Source organism: Neofelis nebulosa, chromosome 4, assembly GCF_028018385.1.
Source record: "Neofelis nebulosa isolate mNeoNeb1 chromosome 4, mNeoNeb1.pri, whole genome shotgun sequence".
NCBI classification, from domain to species: Eukaryota; Metazoa; Chordata; class Mammalia; order Carnivora; family Felidae; genus Neofelis; species Neofelis nebulosa.
The window spans coordinates 117,534,433-117,560,761 of NC_080785.1; the positions used below are offsets into that span (position 1 = coordinate 117,534,433).

Sequence of the window (26,329 nt, forward strand, 5' to 3'; positions counted from 1 at the left end):
TCAGAAAGGTCCAGTCCGTAAAATTAAAAGAGCAGTTAAAACAGACCTGTCAAAGAGATCGCCATTTCTAACAAACCACTGTTTTAACCTTCTCTGTCACAGTTTAGAATGAGCCTGACAGGGTGAGTAGCCAAATTTGGTGTGGATCCCATCATCAAGTCAAAAGGTGCATACATGGGTTAGAAGCTCTCTGAGGTCTTCCTGAGCCCCTGTCCTCTTCATGTGTGAAATGAGGATAACACTTATTTCAAAGGTTGATGTGAGAATTTGAGATCACCATGCAAGGCAACTGCCACACAGACACTGCTCAATAATTGGAAAAACTGTGACTGCCTTTGCATCACTAGGTCAATAAGCAATGTCCCTCCAGCCCAGTGAGTGAGTAGCTTTGGCCAGTAGAAATCAACATATCTGGGGGTTCAAGAATGTAAACAAAGAGGCTGGAGTCATCTCTGTCTCGGCGGTAAGGGTGGGGGTGGGGGCAGGAGAGTGGCTCTTGAAAACCCTTATGGGATCCTCTCATTAACAATGGGAGTGAAGAGCATTGTTGGGGCAGCAGAAAGCAGAAGGCTGGTGTAAAGAGGTAGTAAATCATTGGCTGGGACAATCTAGGTGAAGAGGACCAGAGATAAGAAAAACATCAGAACAGAAGGGAAGTGCACATAGCCACTGTGAGGGGGTGCAGCAGCCAGACTCTGAAATGAAGGCTAGAGAGAGGTAGGAATAAGCCAAAGTGGCCATTATGGGTGAGAATCCTCTGGAGTCCTGACTCCAGCCAACAGCTATGGTCACTGAAGGGGGCAGGGTGCAAACAGTTCTTAGATGTAAAAGGAGAAATTATACCAGGATAAAACCCCCTAAGACCAAGTTCCAAATTAAAAGAATAGAAGGGACTGAAAGGCTGCAGTGAAGGGAAGGATGGGTCCCAGCTGTGTCATCACAGGGACAAAGCTTGCCCTGTGAAAGGGGGGAGCCAGACTTTCAGGGGAAGCCAAGGACAATAAGCATTGCCAACCCTCATGAGGCTTCGGGAACCCAGTGAGAAAGGAGCCTGGGGGCTCCCCATTGAGGGGTATGTGGCTGTTGGGGGATCAGGTACAGTTTATGGGGGGAAATTTGCTAAGACTTCTCAGATTCTGACCCAAAAATGCCACTGCCAGCCCTCATAGGTTATGAAGAAAAGATTAGATCAATAAGGCATCTTCAGGGGTTGGGGCATGGTAGCACAGAACCAAACATCTTAGGAATGGTGTTACTCTTTCTTCTTGTTAATGGTTGGGGCCATAAAGATCATGTACACCCATGGACTAGTCCAACTTGGAGATCCCATGGTTTTATTATTTACCAATCAGGGGTATGCTGGTTGGAACAGAGGGATTAAGAGGGAAAAGTGCTCTGTTCAGGAGAAATGGAAAATCAGGAGATCCCTAATAATGACAGGACTAACACTTATTGCTGGTTCTACATGCTTCCTTCTTATGTTATCCAGTTCTATAAGATAAAAACCATTATCATTTCCCCTTTCACAGAAGTGGAAAGTGAGGCGCCCAGAAGCTGAGTATTTAGCTCATGGTTAAACAGAAAAAACAGGATTCAAGCTCAGATCTGTCTGGCTCCAAAACCAGCACTCAACCACTACACAGCCCCATAGTGAATTCAAGTGGCCTTACAATGCAACCCGCTTCATCTCACACATTTCCCTGTGGTCCCCGAACAAACCCTGCACTCTCATGGGTGTAAGCTTTGCTTTTGTCATTCTCTTCACCTGGAAGGTCCTTTCCCCCTTTTCTAGTTAACAAAATCTTGCCAACCTTCAAGACTGGTCAATTACCATGTCTTTCAGGAATCAGCATTAGGCTACAGGATGAAATCCTCCTTCCTTAGCCTACAGCACATGGGGGCAGTATAGGGGGATCAACCTTGACAGCAGAATAACCAAGCTCAAATCCCGCCTCTGGCACTTTCTGTGTACATGACCTACTTTTGGCAAGTTATTGTCTTTCTAGGTCTTGATATTTTCTTCTATACAATGGGGATAATCATACAGCCAATTAACTCAATCCCTTTGAGCCTTGGGCTCTTAACTCTATGGAATATGGATAACAGTTCCTACCTCTTATGGTTAAGGGTGAGAATTAAATGAACCAATGCCTACACAATACCAGGCACAGAAACTTCACACATTGGCTCATAGCAAACAGCCTCCCAGCCTTCTTTCACTTAGCTCTGATACCATTCTACCTTCTCGTACACCTGCCTCTCCTTCTAAAGTGGGATTCACCGAAGGGCAAGCGCCTTATTCACCTTCGCAGGCTCTGAATGCTTTTCACAAAGGCCTACACAGACTAAATAGTGGGTGAATGAACACATTATGACCTCAATAACCCAGAAAGAACAAATGGAACAAAACAGGATATAATCCCATGTGTCTGCAACAGGCCTTAAATGTAAACAGTTCTCACTTTGAGCCTCTCCATCTGAGGATTAAGAGCTTTCTAATTCAATTCACCAGCCATTTATTGAGCCCACTGTGTGTCAGGCCCTCTGCTGTTTTTGGAAAGCATGCTGATGAATGAGTCGGACCCCTGCCTATAAGGGCATACAAGCCAGCCCTAGACATGGACAGCCATAATGGTGGACCCATTCAGTAGTAGCAGCGGGAGCTCAGGAACACATCACTCTGATGAGGGAGCAGGCAGCTCAGGTGGCAGTGGTGTAGCTAGAGAGCTCTTCATGGGCCTGGGCTGCGAAGGGAGACAGACTGTCCCTATTGCTCTAAAGAGTCCTGATCTAGAATGTACTGTGTGAATGCATTCCTCAGATCAAGAAAGAACTGTCAGGACATGGAGCACGTGGGGTGCTTCAGCCTGGGACCATCATCTCCAGGGAAAGAAACCAGCTTTGCATGGTAGTAGAAAAGCTGGGGGCCCAGAGGTGACAAGGTACTTAAATAGCAACCATGCTCATTAAGACGGTTGAGCCCGATTCAAATCTTTGTCCACGGGATATCTAAAAATCACTGGATGGGGGAGTCTAGTGTTTAAGCCTATTTCATGGTGAATTAAGATTAACTAGAGAGGCAATGCTATTGATTTTTACATAGCTCCACCATAAAGACCACAAAAATGAAAACAAATCCCCAGACAAGCTCAAATGACATAAATATTCCATGCAGTGCCCAGCCAAGCTTACAAGAGCTTTAGGAGCTATTATTTACTGCCTGGAAAACACACTTGGTACCTTGGCTAATAATGATTTAAACCCCATCCATCTCTCTTGGACTAGAAGGCTGGTGTCACCATGGAGACCAAGAGCACCATTAAAGCACACCATTAAATCCCAGGCAGGGTTGTGGGGAGGCTGTCAGACGAGAAGCACCACACTACATCCTCTTACGCTAGTCTTTAACACGCTTCCTCTTGGCAATGGAGGTGTGGAGAGGAGAGCCAACATTCAGGGAATGTGTCTCAGTCAGAAAGAGCTGCCTGGATCCTGCATGGATCCTGCATCACCTGTTCTCTAAGACAAACCACTTCCCATCAGCCCACAGGCCAATCACCTGCGGTTTTCCCGGGTCTGCCTTAGGAGTCCTGAACAACACGGATCCCACCTAGGCCACCTGTGGCTGCAAAATGCTCCCTCCAAAACAGCTTTATGACTTGAAAGAAGAATCTACACTTGCCTCTGTTGATGGAGACCCACCTTCTGTCTGCCACCTCTCCACTCAGCAGCCACCCCAGAAGACACCAGGCACACCTATTAGGTCAAACTCAGTAATTTCTTAGCACGTGTCCTCCAATTTTGCAGCTTTCGCTTTCCCTCATTAGATGATGCCTCTGGTTTCCTGTTTCCATTCCGCATGATTTTTTTTTTTAGTCTCTTTCACAGACTCATTTCTTCACTCATTCTTTCCATCAATTTATCAGCCAGTTGACCAACTTTGATGAGCATGTGTCCTGTGTCAGATGCCGTGGGAGGCATAGAGGATACAAAGATAGATTGGGAGCGAGCCCTGCCCTCTGTTTCACAGTTACACTTGCTCTCTGTAGATTCCAAAGCTGATTCCCAAAAATCTGGCCTCAGCCAACCTCTATTTGCTCTCTACCCACTCTCCTGACTTGCCTTACTTACTCCGGTAGTTAAGCACATCACCGATGTGCCGATGGCCTTCAGTCTCTCTCACCAGCCCAGCCGTATCTCAAATTTAAGACCCACATTTTCAACTCCTTTTGTTCCTTATGTGTACATCCACCTGGATTTCTGACCTATAATTCCACATGCTCAAAACCGAAACCACGACTTTCTCCCCCAAACAGGTTCCTCCTTGTGTGTGGATAACGGTGTCACCCTTTGTCTCTCACCCCCTCTTCATGAATAAATTAAGAAATGCACAGCTGGACTCCACTGCCCCAGAGCGCCTTCAATGCACTGAAGCTGGACGCGCTCTCACCACGCGTGGACAGATGTGGTGGGCTCTCCTCCCTCACTCCCTCCTCAGGCCTTTCAATCCTGGCGTTTCTCGACTTCCCAGGGAACTCAGCTTCCTTTTCAGGTTCCTTCTCCACCTCTCAGCCTCCCCAAACCCCTTATCTTTACCCCTCCTCCCTTCTCTTGCATTCTCTCCCTGGGTAGCCCATCTGTTCCCACAGTTTCAATTCCACCAATTCGAAGATGCATGCTTTCCGCACTGTTCACCTTATTATCTCTGAAGTCACAATGTCCCCCCCCCTCAGGTGGCAGCTGCAGGGTCGCCACTGCTCCCTGAGTATAAGGGCCCTAGGTCAGAGCTGTCGCTATTATCATCGCTTCAGTTGAGGGGCTTTGTAGGTTAAAATCGTTTAGGGGCCCCTGGGTGGCTCAGTCGGTTAAGTGTCTGACTTCAGCTCAGGTCATGAACTAATGGGTTGTGAGTTCGAGCCCCACATTGGGCTCTGTGATGACAGCTCGGAGCCTGGAACCTGCTTCAGATTCTGTGTCTCTCTGTGCCTCTCCTCTGCTCATGCTCTCTCTCTCTCTCTCCCTCCCTCCCTCCCTCAAATAATAAATAAACATTGAAAAAAAATAGTTTAATTTAATTTCAATCAATTTCTGGTGTTTAAAAGGTCTTTTGAAAAGATTACACTGACAGGCACACAAAAAGAGGTGAAAATTGATACTGTAAAGCAAATATAAGTCATTAGAAAAATAATCATAATTTTATCTTTTCTTATGAAGAAACAACCAAGTACAGTTAACCTTTGAATAATATAGGTTTGAACTCTGCAGGTCCTCTTATATGGACTGTATTATAAATCCAGTAGAGTGCTGTAAATGTATTTTCTCTTATGATTTTTTTTTTTATTTTATAGAGAAGAGAAAGAGCATGAGTGGGGTGAGTGGTAGAAGGAAAGAGGGAGGGAGACAGAATCTCAAGTAGGCTCCAATGCTCAGCGTGGAGTCCGATGTGGTGGCTCGATCCCATGACCCTGGGATCATGACCTGAGCCAAAATCAAGAGTCAGATGCTCAATCGACTGAGCCACTGAGGCACCCCCCTTATAATTTTCTTAATAAAATTTTCTTTAGCTTACTTGACTGTAAGACTACAATATATGATACATATACAAAATATGTTAGTCACCTGCTTATATTATTGGTCAACGGCAGGCTATTAGTTAAGTCTTTGGGGAGTCAAAACTTAATATATTGATTTTCAACTGTGCAGCCCTAACCCTCATGTGGCTCAAGCATCAACCGTACTTTATGGATCTAAGAAAATACCTTCCAGGACATGAAGCTGTATTACATTGTTACTGCAGTACATGCAAACAATAGCTATTAAAATCCAAACAATATGCCAGCAGACAAGAGAATCCGCCAAAGAAACTTCAAAACAGTGAGAGTCCATTAGAGTCATGTGAAGTTCAGGGAACACAGAGCAGACGAATTAGAGGTATTTTTGCTTCTGGTAAACACCCTTCTCAATTGGTAGTATTTTGTACTGGTATATAAAATAGTGGTGTAACTTACATCAGATGAAATTACACTATCAGAAATTCCTCATCATTTGGGGGACACAAGCCTCTTTGAAAATGAGAGGACAGCTGTGAACCATCACCCTAGAAAAATGTGGTTATCCACATGGTCCCAAAAGTTTTACACAATTCCAAGAGGTTTAAGGGCCCCCTGAAGCATCTGTGGACCCCTAACATATATGCTGGTGCCCCCCCCCGACATCCCTCCCTCCTGGGCTTTAGACCACTGTGCAGACACTCTCTACTTACAGTGCTACAGACATCACAAATGCAACAGGGATCTCCCTCAGCTCTAGCCGTGCCTCATCCTCCTGCTGGGTCCCCCATCTCAGCCAGCAGTGCCACCAGGCACCACACACTTGAACCAGGAACCTGGGTTTCCTTGCGGACGTCTCTGTTCCCTTCACCCTCTACATTCAGTCACAGGGGGGTGGGGTGGGGGCTGATTCGCACTCCTGTGTTGGTTCTCAAACCTGTCCTCTTGTCCCCACTGCAAAGCTGCCACCGCGTGCTGGTGAACCAGCAGAAGAGGGCCCCAGCCTTGGCTCCTGTTGACCCACTCTCCATGTCACAGTCACAGGGGCCTTTTCATAAGGAAACCCTGGTCATGTCACCCCTCTGCTTTCAGCCTTCCAGTGACTCTCCATTCCTTTCATCTTCTTACTAGGCTGGCCTACAAACCCCTCCTAAGCTGGTCCCTGCCTACCAACCCAGCCTGCCTTTCTCCATTTCCTCTTGAGGAATGCACACTGGCCACAGTGTGGATTTCCTTCTATTCCTTTCCTGAGCCATGTTCCCTCTTTCTATCCCTTCTATTCCTTTCTTTCTTTTCCTTTCCTGAGCCATGTTCCCTCCCTCTCTCTCTCTCTGGACCATCCCGTGTGTTATACAGGGACCACGTCTTAGTTATTTGCCTCTGTGTCTACAGGACTTATTGGTGCCTGTAATCCAGTAGGTGTTTAATAAATGCATGATGAATTCATCTTTACTTCAAGTTTATTTATTTGAGAGAGAGAGAGAGAGCAGGAGAGGGGCAGAGAGTGAGAGAGAATCCCAAGCAGGCTCCCCACTGTCAATGCAGAGCCCAACAGAGGACTTGAACCCCAAGAACTGTGAGATCGTGACCTGAGCCAAAGTCAAGAGTCAGATACTTAACTGACCCAGCCACCAAGGCACCCCTGAATTCATCTTTAAACATACACTTCCATGAAACACTAACGCAGTATTAAACACTGTGGTGAGGCAGATGAATGAAGTGGGTCCAGTCCCAGCTCTGTGATCATGAGCAGGTGACAACACCTCTCCAAGCCTTGACGTGCACACCCATAATGTGGGAATGAAAATATCTATTCAGAGGATTGTTGTCAAGGCTAAACAGCTTAACGTACATTGGTGCTTGTCAACTAAGTACTACTGTTGTCTAAGGGGTGACCTGGAGACACGTGGGCCATTTGAGGTCATCACAAAGATAGAGACCCAGCACTTAACGACCGAGGGCTAGGAGGGCTGGTAATTCTGCAACGCATGGGACACTCCCCACATAACAAAAACTGCTCTGTTTCACATGCTTTCCCAATGTGCCACTAGACATTCATGGGGGTGGGGGGCTGTTTCTGACTATCAAGCCTAGAATCTGTTTTACAAGTAACTTGAAAGTATATTTTACCTCATTTTAATATAAACTGAATTTTCCAGAAATGGAATTACCATGTAAATTGAGGGTACACTGTACATTCTCTTATTCAGTACTTTACCAAACGTTAATGTCATTCATCATTTCAGAAAATCCTATCACCGATGGTAACGCCACAGACAGAGCCCAGTGGTCAATGAAACACCCGTCTACCCACATTTGTAGCTGCTGCATTCATGGTGATTCCATAACAGATGTGGTTAGCTCTTATTTCAAGATGTAAACCAGAGAAAAAGCACTGACAATATTCTGTGGAAACTTAGCTCTCTTTTTAAAAAAATTTTTTTTAACATTTATTTATTATTGAGAGACAGAGAGAGACAGGGCATGAGCAGGGGAGGGGCCGAGAGACGGGGAGACACAGAATCCAAAGCAGGCTTCCAGCTCCAGGCTCCGAGCTATCAGCAGAGAGCCCAACGCGGGGCTCAAACTCACAAACGGCAAGATCATGACCTGAGCCAAAGTCGGACGCTCAACCGACGGAGCCACCCAAGTGCCCCAAACTTGGCTCTCTTGTCTTATATCCAGATGTATTCGTGCCAGGATGCTGCCAGCACCTGATGACTCTATTACCTTTGTGGCATGATGGAATATTTACATATTGAAACACATGCTGTTTTATTAGAAGTTGCTTCCTTTTTGTTTCTCTTTTAAATGACAGCTGGGTGTTATATCAATTTTCTTGAACTTATCTGTGCAGGTAGATTATTTATGAATCGCATTTCAGGGCGATAAAGGCATTATTGCAAATCTTTGCCATAAAGAAGGGGTGCTGGGTCTGTGAGTGGCTTAAGCAGCACCGGGGGTGGGGGAGGCAGTTAGGGATGGCATGGAGTGAGCACCTGCCTCCTGGTGTTGATACTGCTATTGTCAGTATACTGGGTCCATCATAACTGTGACACAACATACTTGCGATTCAGGATAAAGATCATGTCTGGCTTCTGCAGAGTGAATTATCTTCTGCTTCAATGTTCTCACTGGGGGTTCGAGTTCATTACACATGGGGGGTTGTCAAACAGGAAGGAAGATAGCTACTGCCATGGCACGATGCACAGTGCGAGGCCTATCTGTGCCCCCTCCACTTTCCCTAAACACACCCCTGGTCAAGGACCCTCAGTGGATCCCGACCGTCCATGTGACCTTAGTCTGGCACTTGTGCCCCCCTCCCCTGAAATCTGGCCTTGCCTATGGCTTCCCAATCTCCATGACCACAACTGACTCCCCCTTTCCATACCCCTGATCCTCTGGAAGGCCCAGCTCAGCCCCTGCCCCTGGGCTGTCCTTCAAAGTGAAGCTCAGGTCCCACCTCTTCCAGAAGGCTTTTCCAGACTACTCTGGGCCACAGTAGCTTCCTTATCCAAGCTCTGTACCAGCATGACAGTGCCATTATTTGACAACTAATCTGTACTACAAAATAGTGTTAATTATCTCCAAGAAAGGGAGTCCAGTCTTACTTCTCCACTAGACTGAGAACCTTTTTAAGTTAGAGAATGAGTTTATAAAAAACCACAAGCAATTAAATAAAAACAACAGTGATCTGTGTGTGTCCTGTGTGACAAGCACCGGGCAAGTATTTGCATGCCTCATCCCACTTAAACCTTAACATGCCTCAGACCACTGACATGGCACTCTTACTGTCCTCAGTGAAGGCTGAGGAAATAGCTCAGAAGCAAAAGAAAGGCCCATGCCCAGACCTGCAGGGCAGAGCTTCGGTTCAAACTTAGGACCACCGGGCTCTGCTCTCTTCTGCCTGGCTACCTCCAGGTCACCTGCCTATGGTGCCAAGCACATATTAAGCACTTGGGCTGGTGAATATTCATCTAGGCCAGGAAGGCAGCCAACACGTATTCAGGGCTCTGCATACACTTGTGGGAACAACACTAGTTTCGAGATCCACTTTGGCAGACCTGGGTTCAAATCCTGACTCCTCAAACAGCTAAGTGGCCCCTCTACACATCACTCACCTCTGGGCCTCAGTATCTTCATTTATAAAGTGAGTTTGCTAATACTCACCTGACGGTCTGTTGTGAAGGTTAAGTTCAATAATGAAAGTAGAGTGCCCAGCCCAATGTCAGACACACAGTAAGCCCTCAGTAAATGTTTACTCAGCTTAGGGCAAAGACCTGAGCTTTGAACCTGGGTCAGTCTGACTCCATAGCTTCTGTGACACCCTCCATATCATCCTGCATCCCCCCCAGACCTATCATCACCCCTCATTTCTGCTGGTCCTTAGATAAGGGTATCACACCTACAGCTGCACACTTGGGATCACACACAATTCCTATGGACTCCGCCTCATTTTTCACTCCTCTCCCCCAAGATAGGTTGTCCCTCTGTTTTCCTAGCCACCGGTGTTGGGAGGAGGTGGAAGGAAGAGGGCTTGGTTGTGTGATTGTCAGGAAATTGCTTTGGAACTTTCACCCCAATCAATGAAATAGGTCCTAACACATGACAGGCAACACATACTTGTCAGCTGATTGAATCAACTAACAAGAAATAAGGAAATGCAGAAGAGCCCCTGACAATAAGCGATGGATGCTCACTCACTGAATGAGGAGGGAAGAGGAAGGGAAAGAGGAAAAGAGAGAAGGAAAAAAGAAGAGAGGAAAGCGGGGGGGGGGGGGGGGGGGGGGGGAGGGGGGAAGGATGTAAGCCAGCTGCTGGTGGACCGTAATCACAAGCACAAAACCCCTTCACAGCAACATTAACACAGGTGTTTGAATCACGTGACTGTAGCCTAGCTACCTTGCACATTATAGAGTCTTTCCTACACTCTCGTCCAGAGGTGTCCTACCCACACCCGGCTGAGTGCACAGGGGCTACCCTCCGTGCCCCCTGCCCAGGCCCATTGTCCACCACTGCCAGGCTCAGCTTCCTTCACCATGGCTTTCATTGCATCACTTCTCTGAGAACTCTGGAGCAGCCCCCATTACCTGTAGCACCCACTCTGGTCTCTCGAAATCAGCCAACCAATATCGTAGCACTGAGTATTTAAAAGTGAAAGGCTAGTTTCCCCAGAATGTTCCTGTGCTGCCTTCTGATCCTTATACACGTATAACCAGAGTTTATACCTTGTTTAATCATAAGATGATGTAATTCAATATTGTATATTGTACCTTTTCCATTTAACAGTCCTTCGCAAAGCATGTTCTCCCCATTTTGCCAAAAGCTATTTTTAAATTCCACCGAGTAAATATCCCATGACATAATAAGCTATTCCATGACTGTTGGGCTCTTAGGATCCTTTTTTTTTTTTTTTACACCATTGAAAATGCTGAAGGAAATAGTTTATTCATATGGTTTCCCATCCCCATGGGAGGTGATTTTGATAGGAAGGTTAAAAAGTGTGAAACTTCTGCCAAAATCACCAGCCTCATCCATCCAGAAAACCTTGGTCCACTCCCCGCCTCCCCCAGCAAGACACTCCCCGCCAACAGCTCTTCCCTCGTGTCTGGTTGCCTTCCCTCCCGCCCTGACATTCTGCCCACATTTGAAGGTCCAGCTTGAATCCTTCCCTGGCATTTGGGGAATGTTCTCATTGGATGGAGGAGATTTAAGTCTCCCTCACTGCAAGCTAGCTTTCCCCCCAAACCTGCCTCCCTGCCTCTATGCCTCTCACCCCGCCAGTCCTCCCTGTGTCACTGGCAAGTAACAGGCATTGGCAGGGTGACGGGCAGCACCGTGCCTTCTTCCCACTCCTGCTTCCTCTTTTTGCTGTTTTTATGCCCTACCCTGATATCTCCTGTTCCTCCAGGAAGCTTTCCAGACCCCTTCCACTCTCATCCTTCCGGGCCTTCTCTGAACTCCTCCGGTGGCCCTTGATGGCAGCCACCTGCCAGCAGCATGCAGCCGGCCCAAGTTTGGCTGTCACTGTCTCATGACTGCCAGGCTTGTGAGCTCAGGGAGACTTCTTACTCGGAGAGGCAAATATTTATTAAGCATGCCCTGTGCCTGGGACTGCAGATAGCAACTCCAAACAAGTTTAGAGGCTGGAGTGTAAGCAGGCAAGTAAACAGGCAGTTATGAAACATCCCTGTGCTAGGGATGATCCCAGGGAAGCAGTGACATCCAAGCTGCATGGTTATTAATTTACCTCACAACAGAGGAGAAAGGAGATTTCAGGGAAAAGGAACTGTACAAAACCCAAAAATACTCAGTGCTACGATATTGGTTGGCTGATTTCGAGAGACCAGAGTGGGTGCTACAGGTAATGGGGGCTGCTCCAGAGTTCTCAGAGAAGTGATGCAATGAAAGCCATGGTGAAGGAAGCTGAGCCTGGCAGTGGTGGACAATGGGCCTGGGCAGGGGGCACGGAGGGTAGCCCCTGTGCTATCAGCCAGGTGGGTAGGACACCTCTGGATGATGGCACGAGAAGGACTCTAGCGTGCAAGGTAGCTAGGCTACAGTCACCAATGTAGGTGTTGCTGTGAAGGTGTTTTGTAGATGTGATTAAGGTCCACCAGAAGCTGACTGATGATAAGGGAGATTATCCCAAATGATCTGGGTGGGTCTGATTCCATCAGCTACAAGGCCTCAGGAACAGAAGCAAGGTTTCCCTAAGGAAGAAGTGGTACCTGTGGGCAGTGGTATTAGCTCTTGCTCAAGAGTTGCAGCCTCCCCTACAGACCTCACACTTGCCCGGCCAGCACCCACAATCAGCAGTGCCTCGCACAAAATCTCTACATCGCCTACTGGTTCTGCTGCTCTGGCTGAATGCTGACTGACACAGTGGCAATATCCCTGACTGACACAGGGATAGGGAGGAAGGAGGGATCTAGCAGGGGCTCTGGAGGAAGACAGCGGCTCCCTGTCAATTCCAGCTACACTACACTGCCGCCAGCCAAGAGCAAGCAGGTGCACTGTAACTTGCCAGCCCCCTGCTTCGCCATCCACTCCACAGTCTGCTCAGGCTCACATGACCTCTCAATGCTCCCCCAAAGTCCCCTTTGGGCCTATGCTCATCACCCTTCCCGTTCACCCCTACCCAGAACCTCCTAGACACTCTGACCCCTTTCCTGTCTTCCTCCCCCTCCAGCATGCTCTGGCTGCCAGGACCCCCTGCCTCATCTGTTCTCTCTTTAGTGACATCAGCACAGCTACCAACTTGTCACTGCACTTGTCATGCTAATCTTGACAGAAGAGGAAACTGAGGCCCTGAGTGATGAAGTGATATGAACAGCCATACAAGGTCATGGTGGCACGCACTGAATCACACAGTTGGTGAGTAGTGGGGTGGGACTCTGGACCCCAAACGCTGGCTTATTCTGTTCCTCTTAATTGCTATCTCTCTTCATCTCCTTTGCCAGATTCTTGTGGGCAGGATACATAGCTCACAATTCTTTTGTGAATGCCTAGTACGGTGCTGACATTCAGTAGGCACAAAATAAGTACCCATTTGCTTCTGGTTTAGTTTTCCAAAAGCACTGCTCTTGGCCTCACATTGACAGCAAAGCCACTTTGACTCTTCTGTGCCTGCCATAGGGGAGGGTGGGCTCCTGATTCCCAGGGAGGCCACGCATGCGGGTGGGCTCCAAGCGTGCCAGGTCCCCAGAGGTGCTCCGCTCCATGAGGGTTAACAGCGCCCGCTGCCCCCAGCCAGGTCCCCCGTGCAGTGCTCCAACGGGCCTTCTCAGGAGGCGGCCAGCCCTGCAGAGCCCCTCCCATCCAGCAACCACTGGGACTTTGGGGGGCCTTTGTGCTTTAATAAAGACGGTATTACTGAGTCGCAAAGCTTCCCTCCTTTCCAACCTTCCTCGCTGCCAGGGTTCCCGCTAAAGGTGACGCGCTGTCATTCAAGGCCAAAGAAAGGGTTGAATCAAGATGCTAAACTCCTTTGACTTAATGTGACAATCTACAGCTCTCCCCAAACCACAGTTGTGGGAGAAGCACTCCCAACTGGGCACAAAAGCCCCCTCGCAGCGGCTCAGGCTCCGGGTGTCCTCGGTCTCTGGGGGCCCGAGGGCAGGGACCTCCCTGCGCCGGCCGCCTGGGCTCTCTGCATGCAGCTCATGAGCGCTCTAGTTTCCTCTCTGAATGCAGACATCAGCCGGGCCACTGGGAGAGCCCTGCCACCAAGGCCGTCCCCACTTGCTTCAGGCTGCAACAAAGGCCACTTGAGGGCCTAGAGACAGCGCTGCCCAGTTCCTTCCCTGGGCCTGTTCTCTTCCCTTTCACACATCTTTCCCTTTTATTTCCCCTGCCCCCTTTACTCCTGCTTTATGCCTCATTGAATCCATTAGCCACTTTAGAGGGTGCTCCTGAAGAATAAATTTTCTGTGTGGGGCTCCTGGTGGTTTCCCCGCTGGCGGCTCTAACCCGCCTTGGTGGGTGGGTGGGGGGGGCGAGGGGGGGAAGGCACACACTCTGGGGAGGAGCCTCCCAGGGCCCCTCTGGGCTGTGCGTCCATGAGGCAGCTCTAGGGCAGACCGCCTGGAGTGGGTGCCCTCACCTGCCCAGGGGCCCCACCTTGTTCCTCCCCCATCCCAACAGGCTCTGGTCCCCCCAGGATCTTAGGGCACATAGCTTAAGCCCTACGAACTTTGGTCTTCTCATCTGCAAAATGGGGTAATTGTCACACCTTTCTCACAGGGTTGTTGTGAGGACTCAGTAGGTTAATGTACTTAGAGCCTTAGAACAGGGCCTGGAACAAAGTGCCACTTAACCATTTGCTTTACTATTAACATCATGCAGACGACACGGGCTGTTTAAGAGTCCTGTGCCACCTCCAATTCTTCTACTTGTTGGTGAATGAAGGAAGGGGAAGAAAAGAAAATCAATTCAAGGCTATTTGCAGCTGTTTCTCTGTGTGTGTGTGTGTGTTTTCTTTTCTCCTGCCTTGGTGTCCTAGAGCTCTGAAAAGAATAAAAACAGAGCCCCAAAGCAGTGAAAAGGCAGGATTCTTCTTAAAATCCCAGCTAATCCTGCAGCTTCCTTTAAAGTGGCAATAGTAGGAGGCGGGGAAGAGACCAGAATTGTTTTTGCAGTGCCCTCCCCTCCCAACCTCTGCTCCTGGAGACCAGGAAATGAGGGGGAAAAATCCATAAATCATCCACCAAGAGGAGGACAGAGGAAGAAATTGGGCAGAGGAGAGAGCAAAAACCAGGAGCCAGATGGGGAGGGAGTGGGGGGCAGCATGAGGGGACCCTGACTATCTGGTGGGCAGGACGGCTGCCTGCAGAGGGCAGAGTGTCCGGGACCAAAGCTGGGCCAGCCACCCCCATTCCACAGTCAAAGGACTTTAAGGTCTCGAACCCCTGTGCACCTTCTGGCCCCACAGAACAAGGATGCCACGCCAGAAGTCGACTGATGCGACCACTTCTCTCCATTCCGCTGCTACCTCTGCCTTGGTCACCTGCTAACAGGGCTCCCACAGCCTGTCTCTCACCCATCCACTTGCAACAAGCAGCCAGAATCAGCTTTTAAGGATGAACATCGTATCATGCTGCTTAAAAACGTTCAGGGGCTCTCCATCACACTTAGAATAAAATCCTGCCCTTTCCCCATGACTTGCAAGGTCCGACCCCTGCCGACTTCCCCTGCCCCATCTCATGCCATCACCGATTCTATCTGGACTCCCAGTTGCTTCGCTGCACATTCACCAGATCCTTCCCATTTGAAAACTTCACATGTGCTGCTCACCCAGCCAAGCCCTGCTCGTCCTTCCCATCGCAGATGGACACCTCTCTTGAAGGAACGCTTCTCTGACCCCTGCGAAGGGTTCCCCCGCCCTTGTTCTTTTCTCTCCCAGCCCCACTTGTCTTCCATCCATAGCATTTCTGTTACTTATTCATTCTGCATCTCCCCCAGCAGGACGTAACTCCACGGTCTGGATTACCCACCGCTGAGAAGAACCCCCAGCCTGGTACCTGGCACACAGTAAGTATGCAACACTTACTGGATGAATTAATGAGTGAATGAGTAACATCCATAGCAAGTGAGCATTTGGACACACAAGAAATAGCACATCTGCGGGCTACAAAGGCTGGGGTGAGATTTTAAGGACCTTTCAGAAAACCTCTGCACTGCAGCTATCACTAACGCTTTGCAGTGTTTGAAACCATCCATGTTTTGGGTGACAGCAGTTTATATTAGTTTCTTGTTAGATGGCAGAGAGTCTGCGTGAATTAGTTTCACAGATTACAGACCCACTTGGGGCGCCTGGGTGGCTCAGTCAGTGAAGCGGCTGACTCTTGATGTCAACTCAGGTCATGATCTCACAGTTTGTGAGTTCGAGCTCCGCATCAGGCTCTGTGCTGACAGTGCAGAGCCTGCTTGGGATTCTCTCTCTCCCCCTCTGCACTCCTCCCCTCCCCCCCCTTCTCTCAACATAAATAAATAAACTTAAAAAAATTACAGATCCACAAACTTTTTCTGTGAAGGAGCAGAGAGTGAATATTTTAGGCTTTGTGGGTCACATCGTCTCTGTCACAACCATTCAAGTCTGCTGCTATACAGTAGCACAAAAGCAGCCACCTACAATGCCTACAGGAAGGGATGTGGCTATGTTCCAATAAAACTTTATGTACAAAAACAGGCCTTTGGCCAGATCTGGCTACTCCCTGAGTTAGACTAAGGTTTAGCAAAGCTACAAAGGAAGGACAACCAGTAATCACCAGTTTTTTCCATCTTCAACAAATATGCATAGAGGTACCAGGAAAATATTGCAAAACCACAACATTGCTTCACATGCTGTCATTTGATAAAATAGAATGAAGACAGGAGCATACAGAAGTTATTTGAAATTGCTGTTTCATAGAATATACAGCATTTCATTTGTATTATTCTGCGTGTCAGCAATATGTTTGTACAAATGGGAAATTCTAAGAGCAATTTTCACTCTGGAGGTACTGAAGAGCTACTGAGGGCTCAATATTTGTTGCATGTGTGGGTGAGTAGATGGATGGACAATAAATGGAGAGGACAGGATGTTTGCCAGGGTAATTACAAAAGGCGAGTTGGTCAATAACTGCATGAGACATAAAGGGAGAAGTTGTCAAAAATGCCTTGGTGGTTTCAGGCTTATGAGACCAGGGGAGGAGTGGGTGGCAAGGATAGTCAAGATGAATTTGGTTGATGAATAAAAACAAAAAAATAAGGACAGAGCAAAGATAGTCTTTTCAACAAATGGACATCCACATGCAAAAAATAAATAAATCTAGACACAGACCTTACATCCTTCACAAAAATTAACTCGAAATGATCATAGACCTAAATATAAAACATAAAACTATAAAGCTCCTAGAAGATAATTGGAGAAAGCCTAAGTGGCTTTGGGTACAGCAATGACTTTTTAGACACAACACCAAAGGCAGGATCCATGAAGCAGGTGATAAGATACACTTCATTAAAATGAAAACTTCTGTTCTGCCAAAGATAATGTCAAGAGAGTAAGAAGAGAAACCAAAGACTAGGAGAAAATAGTTGCAAGAGGGGTGCCTGGCTGGCTCAGTAGGTAGAGACTACGACTCTTAATCTCAGGGTCATGAGTTGGAGGCCCATGTTGGCTGCAGAGATTATTTTAAAAAATAAGCTTAGGGGGGCACCTGGGTGGCTCAGTCGGTTAAGTGCCCAGCTTCAGCTCAGGTCATGATCTCACAGTTTGTGGGTTCGAGCCCCATGTCAGGCTCTATGCTGACAGCCTGGAGGCTGCTTCAGATTCTGTGTCTCCCTTTCTCTGCCTGCCTCTCAAGGGCAAATAAATGTTGAAAGATTAAAAAAAAAATAAGCTTAGGGGCACCTGGATGACTCAGTCACTTAAGCATCTAACTTCGGCTCAGGTCACGATCTCACAGTTCGTGAGTTCAAGCCATGGAATGGACTCTGTGCTGACAGCTCAGAGTCTGGAGCCTGCTTCAGAATCTGTTTCACTCTCTTTCTGCCCCTTCCCCACTTATACTCTGTCTCTCTGTCTCAGCCTCTCTCTCTCTCTCTCTTTAAACATTAAAAAAGATTTAAAGAACAATAAGCTCAAAAAATAGTTGCAAGAGGGGCACCTGGGTGGTTCAGTCAGTTGAGCATCTGTCCCACTTTGGCTCAGGTCATGATCTCACAGCTCGTGGGTTTGAGAGCCATGTTGGGCTCTGTGAGGACAGCTCAGAGCCTGGAGCCTGCTTCGGATTCTGTGTCTCCCTCTCTGCCCTTCCCTTGCTTGTGCTGTGTCTCTCATTCTCAAAATAAATAAACATTTAAAAAACATTTTTTTAAATAGTTGCAAGAGACACATCTAATAGAGGATTGTTATCCAAAACACACACACACACACACACACACAACACTTAAAACTCAACAATAAGAAAGCAACCTGATTATAAAATGGGCTCTGGGCACCTGGGTGGCTCAGTCGGTTCAGCATCTGACTTGGGCTTAGATCATGATCTCATAGCTCATGGGTTCAAGCCCCGTGTCAGGCTCTGTGCTGATAGCTCAGGGTCTGGAGCCTGCTTCAGATTCTGTGTCTCCCTCTCTCTCTGCCCCTCCCCCATTCATGCTCTGTCTCTCTCACTCAAAAATAAAAATAAACATTAAGAAAAAAAAAAATGGGCCGAAGACCTTAACAAACACCTCACGAAAGAAGATACTCAGATGGCAAGTAGGCATATGAAAAATGCTCTGTATTATGTGTCATCAGAGAAATGAAAATTAAAATAATGAGACAATGGCCAAAATCCAAAACACTTGGATGTTAGCGAGGATATGGGGCAATACTAACTGTAATTCACTGCCGGTGGGAATGCGAAACGGAAGACAGAGTGGCAGCTTCTTATAAAACAAAACGCTCACCATACAATCCAGCAATCACACTCCTTGGTATTTATCCAGAGTTGAAAACTGATGTCCACACAAAAATCTGAGCACAAATGTTTATAACAGCTTCATTCATAATTGCCAAACTTGGAAGTACCCAAAATGTCTATCAGTAGGTGAATAGATACGCACCCTATGTTAATTGCAGTATTATTTATAATAGATAAGATATGGACGCACCCTAAGTATCCATCAGCAGATGAATGGATAAAGATGTGGTATGTATACACAATGGAATATTACTCAGCTATGAAAAGAATGAAATCTTGCCATTTGCAGCAACATGGATGGATCTAGACGGTATAATGCTACATGAAAGAAGCCTGACAGAGAAAGACAAATACCATTTGACTTCACTCATACATGGAATCTAAAAAACAAAACGAACGAATAAACTAACAAAAAGCAGAATCAGACCTATAAATACAGAGAACAAAGTGATGATTTCCAGAGGGGAGGGGGTGGGAGGACAGGCAAAATGGGTGAAGAGGCGTGGGAGGCACAGGCCGGAATGAGTAAGTCACAGGAATGAAAGGTAAGACATAGGGAGCATATGAATGGTATCATAATAGTGTCGTATGGTGACAGATGGTAAGTCCACATGTGGTGTGCACAGCATAACATATAGAGATATCCAATCACTATGTTGGACACCTGAAACGAATGTAACATTGTGTGTCAACTATCAAAGAAAAAAAATTAAGGTGAATGGATAAACCATGATACATCCAGACAATGGACTATTATTCAGTGCTAAAAAGAAATTAACTTTGGGGGGCACTTGGGCCTTAGTCAGTTAAGTGTCCGACTCTTGATTTCGCCTCAGATCATGATTTCATGGTTCATGAGATCCAGCCCCATGTCAAGCTCCCTGCTGAGCCTGGAGGCCTCCTTGGGGTTCTCTCTCCCTCTCTCTCTGCCCCTCCTTGCCCCTCAAAATAAAAAAAGCATAAAAAAAAAAAAGAAATGAACTTGTAAGCCATCAAAAGACATGGAGGAACCTTAAATGCATATTACTAAGTGAAGGAAACCAATCTGAAAAGGCCACATACTGTATGATTACAATGATAATGACATTCCGGAAAAGTTGAAACTATGGAGACATTAAAAAAAAAAAAAAAAAAAAAAAAGGATGAGTGGTTGTCAGGGGTTAGGGATAGGAGAGAGGAAAAGGTGGGGCACAGACGATTTTTAGCGTGGTAAAACTACTATAATGGCGGGTACGTGTCATTATACACTTATCCAAATGCACAGAATGTACAACAAGACTGAAACCTCATGTAAACTAGGGCCTTTGGGTGATGATGAGGTAGGTTCATCAACTGTAACAAATGCCCAACTCCAGTGGTCGGTGTCGATAAAGGGGGAGGTGACACGTGTGTGGGGGCAGGGGGGTACATGGGAAATCTCTGTACTTTCTGCTCAATTTTGCTGTGAACCTAAAACTGCTCTTAAAAATAAAGTCTTTAAAAACAAACTACAAAAACCAAGGACACAGGAAAATCACAAAGATGTCTCCATGTTGTGAACACTTGATTTCAATTATCTGGAGTAAAACTGTTTATCATGCAGAAGATGACAAGTTACAAACAGCCTGGAAGTTTCCTCGTGAAGAAATCAAGTATCTTAGAATCCTACATCTTGGCAGAATTTAATTAACAATTGAGAAAGGTTTTTATTTATTTTTCTAATTCAGACTTCTAGAATTTGGAATTGTGCCTAAAGAGAGAAAAAAAAAAAGCTATGCAGAAATAAACCATAGCTGTTGCCTTGGGGTAGGGAAATAAACACCTACTGTGTGCTTAGAACTATGATCAACGTGCTCACGCTGAACTTGCACATGAACTCCCAGCTGAGGGCATGAGAGCAGAGGAGGATCAGGCTTAGGGAAGGCAGACAGACCCAGGCTTGAATCCCGGCTCTGCTCCTTCCAAACAGGGTGGCCTTGAGCAAACCTTGCAACCTCTCTGGGCCTCTACTCTCTTATTTGTACAATAGGGTTTGACCTTAAAAGCCAAGATGCCTCCCAGCTCTGACATGCTATGTTCCAATATTCCAGAGCCAGTATGCAGCCATTAGAATCCCCACATTCACAGCATCTGATTCTCTAGCTGTTCTATTGTGAATGCTAGCACTAACACACTAAATTGCAATGGCTTATCTGTCTGTGCCTGCCCTGCTAGGCACACTCTATGGGGACAAGATGGCCTACCACCCTCTCTACTGGATCCCAGCACCTTGCAGGACGCCCCAGGCACAGGTGAAATTCATCCATTCCACAAATGTTTATTAAGAACAGTTAGGTGGCACCTTGCTACGTACTGAAGTTTGAATCTAGTTTGTGTCTTTCCAACCCACAGCAGCTTCTTCTGACAGGAGATGCTGCTCACTCTGACCCTGGGGACATCCTGAATGCTGGCCTCTGTGATGTCAGAAGACCGTAAAGTACTCAAACAGGGAGCAGGAGGGGAGGGCACTGAAGGACATTTGCGGAGACCATCTGTGGGGGGTATGCTAATATCAACACAGATCAGGAGCCCACACACTGCCTGTTGAGCCACTGGAGAGGGTGGCTGGGCCTTCCTCTATGGCCCCGTCACAGACTCATCTGTGATCTACTCATTTGTGACCTGATCCCAAACCTCCATTTAGACAGTCATCTGCTAACAGGTGAGTCTGTAATGCATGCCTCCAGCAGCAAGAGACACGTTCAATGAATTAAGTTAAACCTGGGCCAGGAAACTTTTCTCAAGCTAATGAAATTTCAGAATTTTCTGCTGAAATCTGAGTATGGGAAGTGGGCTGGAACTCAGTCGTGGCCTGGACAAGAGCAGAAAGACAGGGTTCTCCTTCCTTGGACAGCCTCATGAAAGTGGCTCTGGTCATAGGCAAGAGACAGGAGCGGTGGCTCCCCACTCAGGAAGACTCATATGACCTGTGTTTATTTTTAGCTGTTTTTGTACAGAACCTGAAAAACCTTTGGACCCTGGGCTTATGTCCAAGGTGAGGCGGACAATAAACAGTAAGAAAAGCAACAGACCCTCTCCTGAGAAGACACCATGTGCTGATGGGGGACCCCTGGTCTCCTTAAACTGTTAGAACCTCATCATATATAAAGAGCTGAGGAGCTGGGCCACCAGGCTCTAGTTCCTAACCTGACACTTGTCACTTACTCCCTGTGTGGCCTTGGACAAGTCCCTTCTGCTCTTTGAGCCTAAATTTCTTCACTAATAAAATGTCAGGGGTGGGGGTAAAACACATGGTTTCTGAGAAATCAACAGCTCTGGAAAACCACATTCCATCCTGATGCTAACCCTGGTCTTGAGCATGGAACAGGGGGAAAGCCCCTGAAACCCAGCCTTCAGGAAAATGCTTAACTGGCTCATCGGACTTCAGCATTTCCCTTAAAACCACCATCTTATTACAGCTGCAACCAACAACCACTGAGCCCCCACTGTGTGCTATGTTATCTCATCAACTGCCTCTTTATAATCAGCGCATAAGAAAACTCATTATCGCTACACCACAGAGGGCAGGCAGGATAGTACTCTCATCCAAAGCCCAGGCTATGTGGCCACCAAGGCTTGGGGTCTGCTTCCTACCTGAGGGTCCTTAAGCAAGTTACTTACTCCGTCCAGGCCTCAGTTTCCTCGTCTGAAACAGAGATAATGACTGCCCCTGTCTCCTGGGCTTGTTTCAAGTTCTAAACGGAGTGGGCATGTGAGGCACTCAATGACCATCACCCGTTACTATCACAAGTACTACTGCCCTCATTACCATGCCTACTAGTGATGAGAGAAAGTAGGCTCAGGCAGAATGCGTGAAAGGACATCACTCAAAATATCACAATCTTCTAAAATTTGATCGAGTCCAAGGACAGGCAAGATGGGAGCAGCACGGGGTCAGTGCCGAGGCACAGTCTTCATCCAACTCAGGCCAGGCTCCTCAATCTCTCAGCCTCTGGGTCTCCACCTATGAACTCGAGGCAGTATCTCCCCAGGTTGTGGGATCTCATGTGCTAATGTGGATGAAAAATGCCTGGCAGAGTGTGCAGCGAACAGAAGGCTGTGGATGAATGTTCTCTCCCATGCTTCCCCATATGTCTTTTTTGAAATCTCCAAGAATGCAGCCTGCTAGTCCTTCCCTGAAACCCAGTCCCTGCATTAGAATTCTCAACACACAGGCTCAACAGCCCAGCCAATGGCAAGTGGCCCTATAGTGGGACTCAGCTTCCTCCTAAGAGCCAAATGGAACCAAATTTTGCTGTGGCCCATGTTCTGGGCCCAAGAGCTCAAGGCTACATGTGCCCACATGGACAACCCAAGTACATGCATGCACTAATGCCTTATCCAATGGCCCTAGCCCCCACCACACACAACTGCTAGCCGGCCAAGCCTGCTGGCCTTGGCATTGACTCCCAAGAAAGTGGTAATCATGGTAGAAGCAGTGTCCCTTCCCTTTGCACTTCACAAAGCACTCTCACGTATATTAACTGAGTAGGGTAGAGGCTGTGTTTCATTCACCTTTAGATATCCATTGACTAATGCTAGGCAGAGAGTAGATACCCAGAAACAACTTCTCATATGAGTAAATTTTATCATTATAATAAGATTTTTAAGAATCACCATTATTTAGCACTTACTATTAGTCACACACTCCGCTAAGCATTAAATATGCATCCTTGCATCTCATCCTGGCAATCACCCCATGAGACAAACTTAATGATCAATCCCCATTTTGCAGAAGAGGAAACTGAGGCTCAGAAAAGTTAAGTGATGTGCCAAGGTCACAGCTAATGAGTGACAGACCTCAGATGTGAATCCTGATTCCAAACTCTGGTTCTTCACTCCTCCAAGTCATTCTCCTCCTCTTTAGCCAGAAGAGGCAGCAAAAAAAGGGGACAGGAGCAGCGTGTATGTAGTCTAAAGAAGTACATCAATAATGCACTGATTTTTAGATTTGGAAAAACAGAAAAATTCTATTGTTTTCATGATGCAAACTAGAGAAAGCAAAGATTAGCAAAATCATCTAGGCCGACAGAACATGAGTCTCCGTTCTCCTTTCTCTGGTGCACCAGGCAAATTTATGATTACTTTCTAGTACCTCCTTAGCTCCCTTACCACCCTCAGCATGGAAACTTGTCAATATCTCTGTTCTGCTCGCCTAATTTCCCCCCAGCAGGTATGCCCACCAGTCAATACCTACCACTGTGGGAAATGAGGGAACCACCTTTTGTAAAAGGACCCAGAGTGGTTAAGTTCCCATCTCCTTAGACGTTTGACCTCCAGTCTCTGATCCAGCCAACAGCTTAGAATAAAGGTGATGCCTACCGGAAACAGGCAGGCAAGGAGTGAGATGGTCAGGGTGACTGGAATAAGAAAAGCTGCAGGTCTCCTTTTCCACAAGAAAAAATGGAATAGCACAAATGAGCAAACTACTGGCACTGACATTCAGCTAGAGCGTCAGGGCAATAGGGAATGGTGAGGACTGTGGCCAACCAGAGTATCCCTAGAAGGCGGTGGCTACTGCTCAGCTCCGCCAACCCAGCTGCTGTGTAGGCATGCAGGCCCAATGCTGCCAAACCTTTCAACTTTCCAAATGATACCAGAATCATACTTCCTTTTCCAACATGAAATCTCCTGATTTTTAAGTGTTGGCAACTATGCTTTTATTTTAATGTATTTGAGAGACAGCACACACACGTGTGCGCCTGTGCACACACCAGCAGGGAGAGGCGGGGGGGGGGGCGGAGAGAGAGAATCCCAAGCAGGCTCCACTGACAGCATGGCGCCCAACGTGGGGCTAGATCCCACAACCCCAGGATCATGACCTGAGCTGAAATCAGAGTAGGCCGCCCAACCAGCTGAGCCACCCAGGCATCTCTACTTTTTTTTTTCCCCTTAAAGCACATGAGTGGGCGGGACTTGTCCATGAGCTACATGTACAACATGTGCATTGATTCTTATGGCACAGATGGCTGTGCTCACTAGACTTCCCCCCGTGTTCCCCTACATCTTGAGCCTCCCTGGCAGGCAGCTGAGGCCACGCCTCAGGCTCCAGCCAGGTGCCTGTGAGTGGGAGAGCCGTGCTAACTTCCTGGCGAGGGCTGTTGAGACCTGGCTGCTTCCTCCCACTTCTCCACCATCCCCCCCGCACCCCCCGAGAGGAGATGCAGGTCCCGGAGGCCACACAGTATGGATGGCACGGCAAGGCAACGAAATGGACGTAGCTGCCCTCCATCCACAGACTCTTAGTAGGTGAGGTCCTGGGGCCTATCAGTGCAGGCAGCCAGCATTTCCTGCCCTGGCACATGCCTGAAGCCCATGTCTTCATTACAAAAACTACATGGTTGTACTTCAGCACTTCCAGTTTTCAAAGCATTTTACCTCCCCTTTCCTTGCAGAGCTCTCAGTAAGACAGGACAGGCTTTGCTATTTCACAGACAAGCAAACTGAGGCTCAAAAGGCAGAACTGACCAGCCCTGAGGTGTGTCGCACGTGAGTGGTGCACTGAGTTCTAGCTCTGAGCTCCTGAGTGGACTCCCAGTCCAGTGCTCCTCCTACCTTCCAGCATAAGAGCTAACTTTTATAATTCAAACTCAGGGCACTCTCCGGGTCACCTGTGATCTTATACAAGGACAGCTCATGTCCTCCCCTGCTGGTGGCTAGTTGCTTGAAGATGCACCTCTTACCTTTCCTGTGGACTTGGTCCCCTTCCAGATGCAGAAGTAGCAGATGGTCCAGGCTGCCAGGAGACACAAGGCCAGCTCCCAACGGAGGTTCCCAATGTGCTCGATCCCACCTGAGATGGCCAGGACCCGGCGCCTGTGGAGGGGAGAGGGGAGAGTCACGGGGGCTGGAGACCCACCCTGATCCCACCCGGGGCAAAGCTAGTGCTATAGGGAAGCAAGAATAGGCCACCCAATCATTCACCTGCCTCCCCTACCACCATTTGCCAAGCATCTCCTCCGAGCCAAACCCAGGGCAGGGACCCCAGCAAGGAACAAGACCCAGCCCTCTGTCTTCATGAATTCACTCATTGGGGAAAGACAGACCAGTTAGGAATGGTTTACAGTAAGTGAGGCAAGGGCTAAAACGGAAGAAGTAGAGGGGTTCTGGAAAGACTGAGAAGCATCTAGCCCACCTGACGACTGCCAGGAGACTGAAGGACTGTCCATACACATTCCAGGTGGGGAATTTCAGTGGGAGCAATTATACAACCCTGGCTTGCTGAACTAAAGAGCAGCCAATGAACTTGCTTTGGCCAATAGCACCCATGTCACTTGCAGAGCCAGGTGAGGTGATTCACCATGTTGCCTTCTCCTACTATTGCTGTGATGACAGAGTATGTGTCAAGATGGAGCCCCTAGGAGCCTGACTTCCTGAGTGACTACACATGAGCCCTCCTGCTACCCTCTGTCAAAGATGTTGTGTGAGCAAGAAAGCAACTTTGCAGCCTTAAGCTACTGAGATCTTTGGAGATGTTTGTTATTGCAGCAAAACCCAACCAATCCTGACTGATACATGGGGTTAGGGAAAGCAGTCTGGAAGAAGTGATATTTGAGCTAAACCATAAAGGATGATGGGATTCAGCCAGGAGAGAAAGGGACTTAAAATTGTTTTAGATGGAGGGAATAGCACAAGCAAAAGCCAGAAAACAGAGTATGGGATTCTTGGGGAATGCTGGAACATAGGGGTCATAAGGGAATCGCAGAACAAGTAAACAGAGATGCATCCCTGGGAGCCTTGAATAGCAGGCCAAGAGTAGGGATGTCCCAGAAGGCCCAGGCCACAGGAGGGGGAGGACCCCGGGCTACACTG

General features: G+C 47.6%; 1 protein-coding gene across 2 annotated transcripts in view; it reads right to left on the reverse strand.

Moving 5' to 3' along the window:
• Window positions 1-26,329, reverse strand: part of SLC6A11 (solute carrier family 6 member 11) — a 132,195-nt gene that overhangs the window by 78,538 nt on the left and 27,328 nt on the right. For both annotated transcript variants that reach the window (XM_058725995.1, XM_058725994.1), the window contains exon 5: window positions 25,201-25,333. In XM_058725995.1, the coding sequence (XP_058581978.1) occupies window positions 25,201-25,333 (133 nt within the window). The remainder of the gene's footprint in view (window positions 1-25,200; window positions 25,334-26,329) is intronic.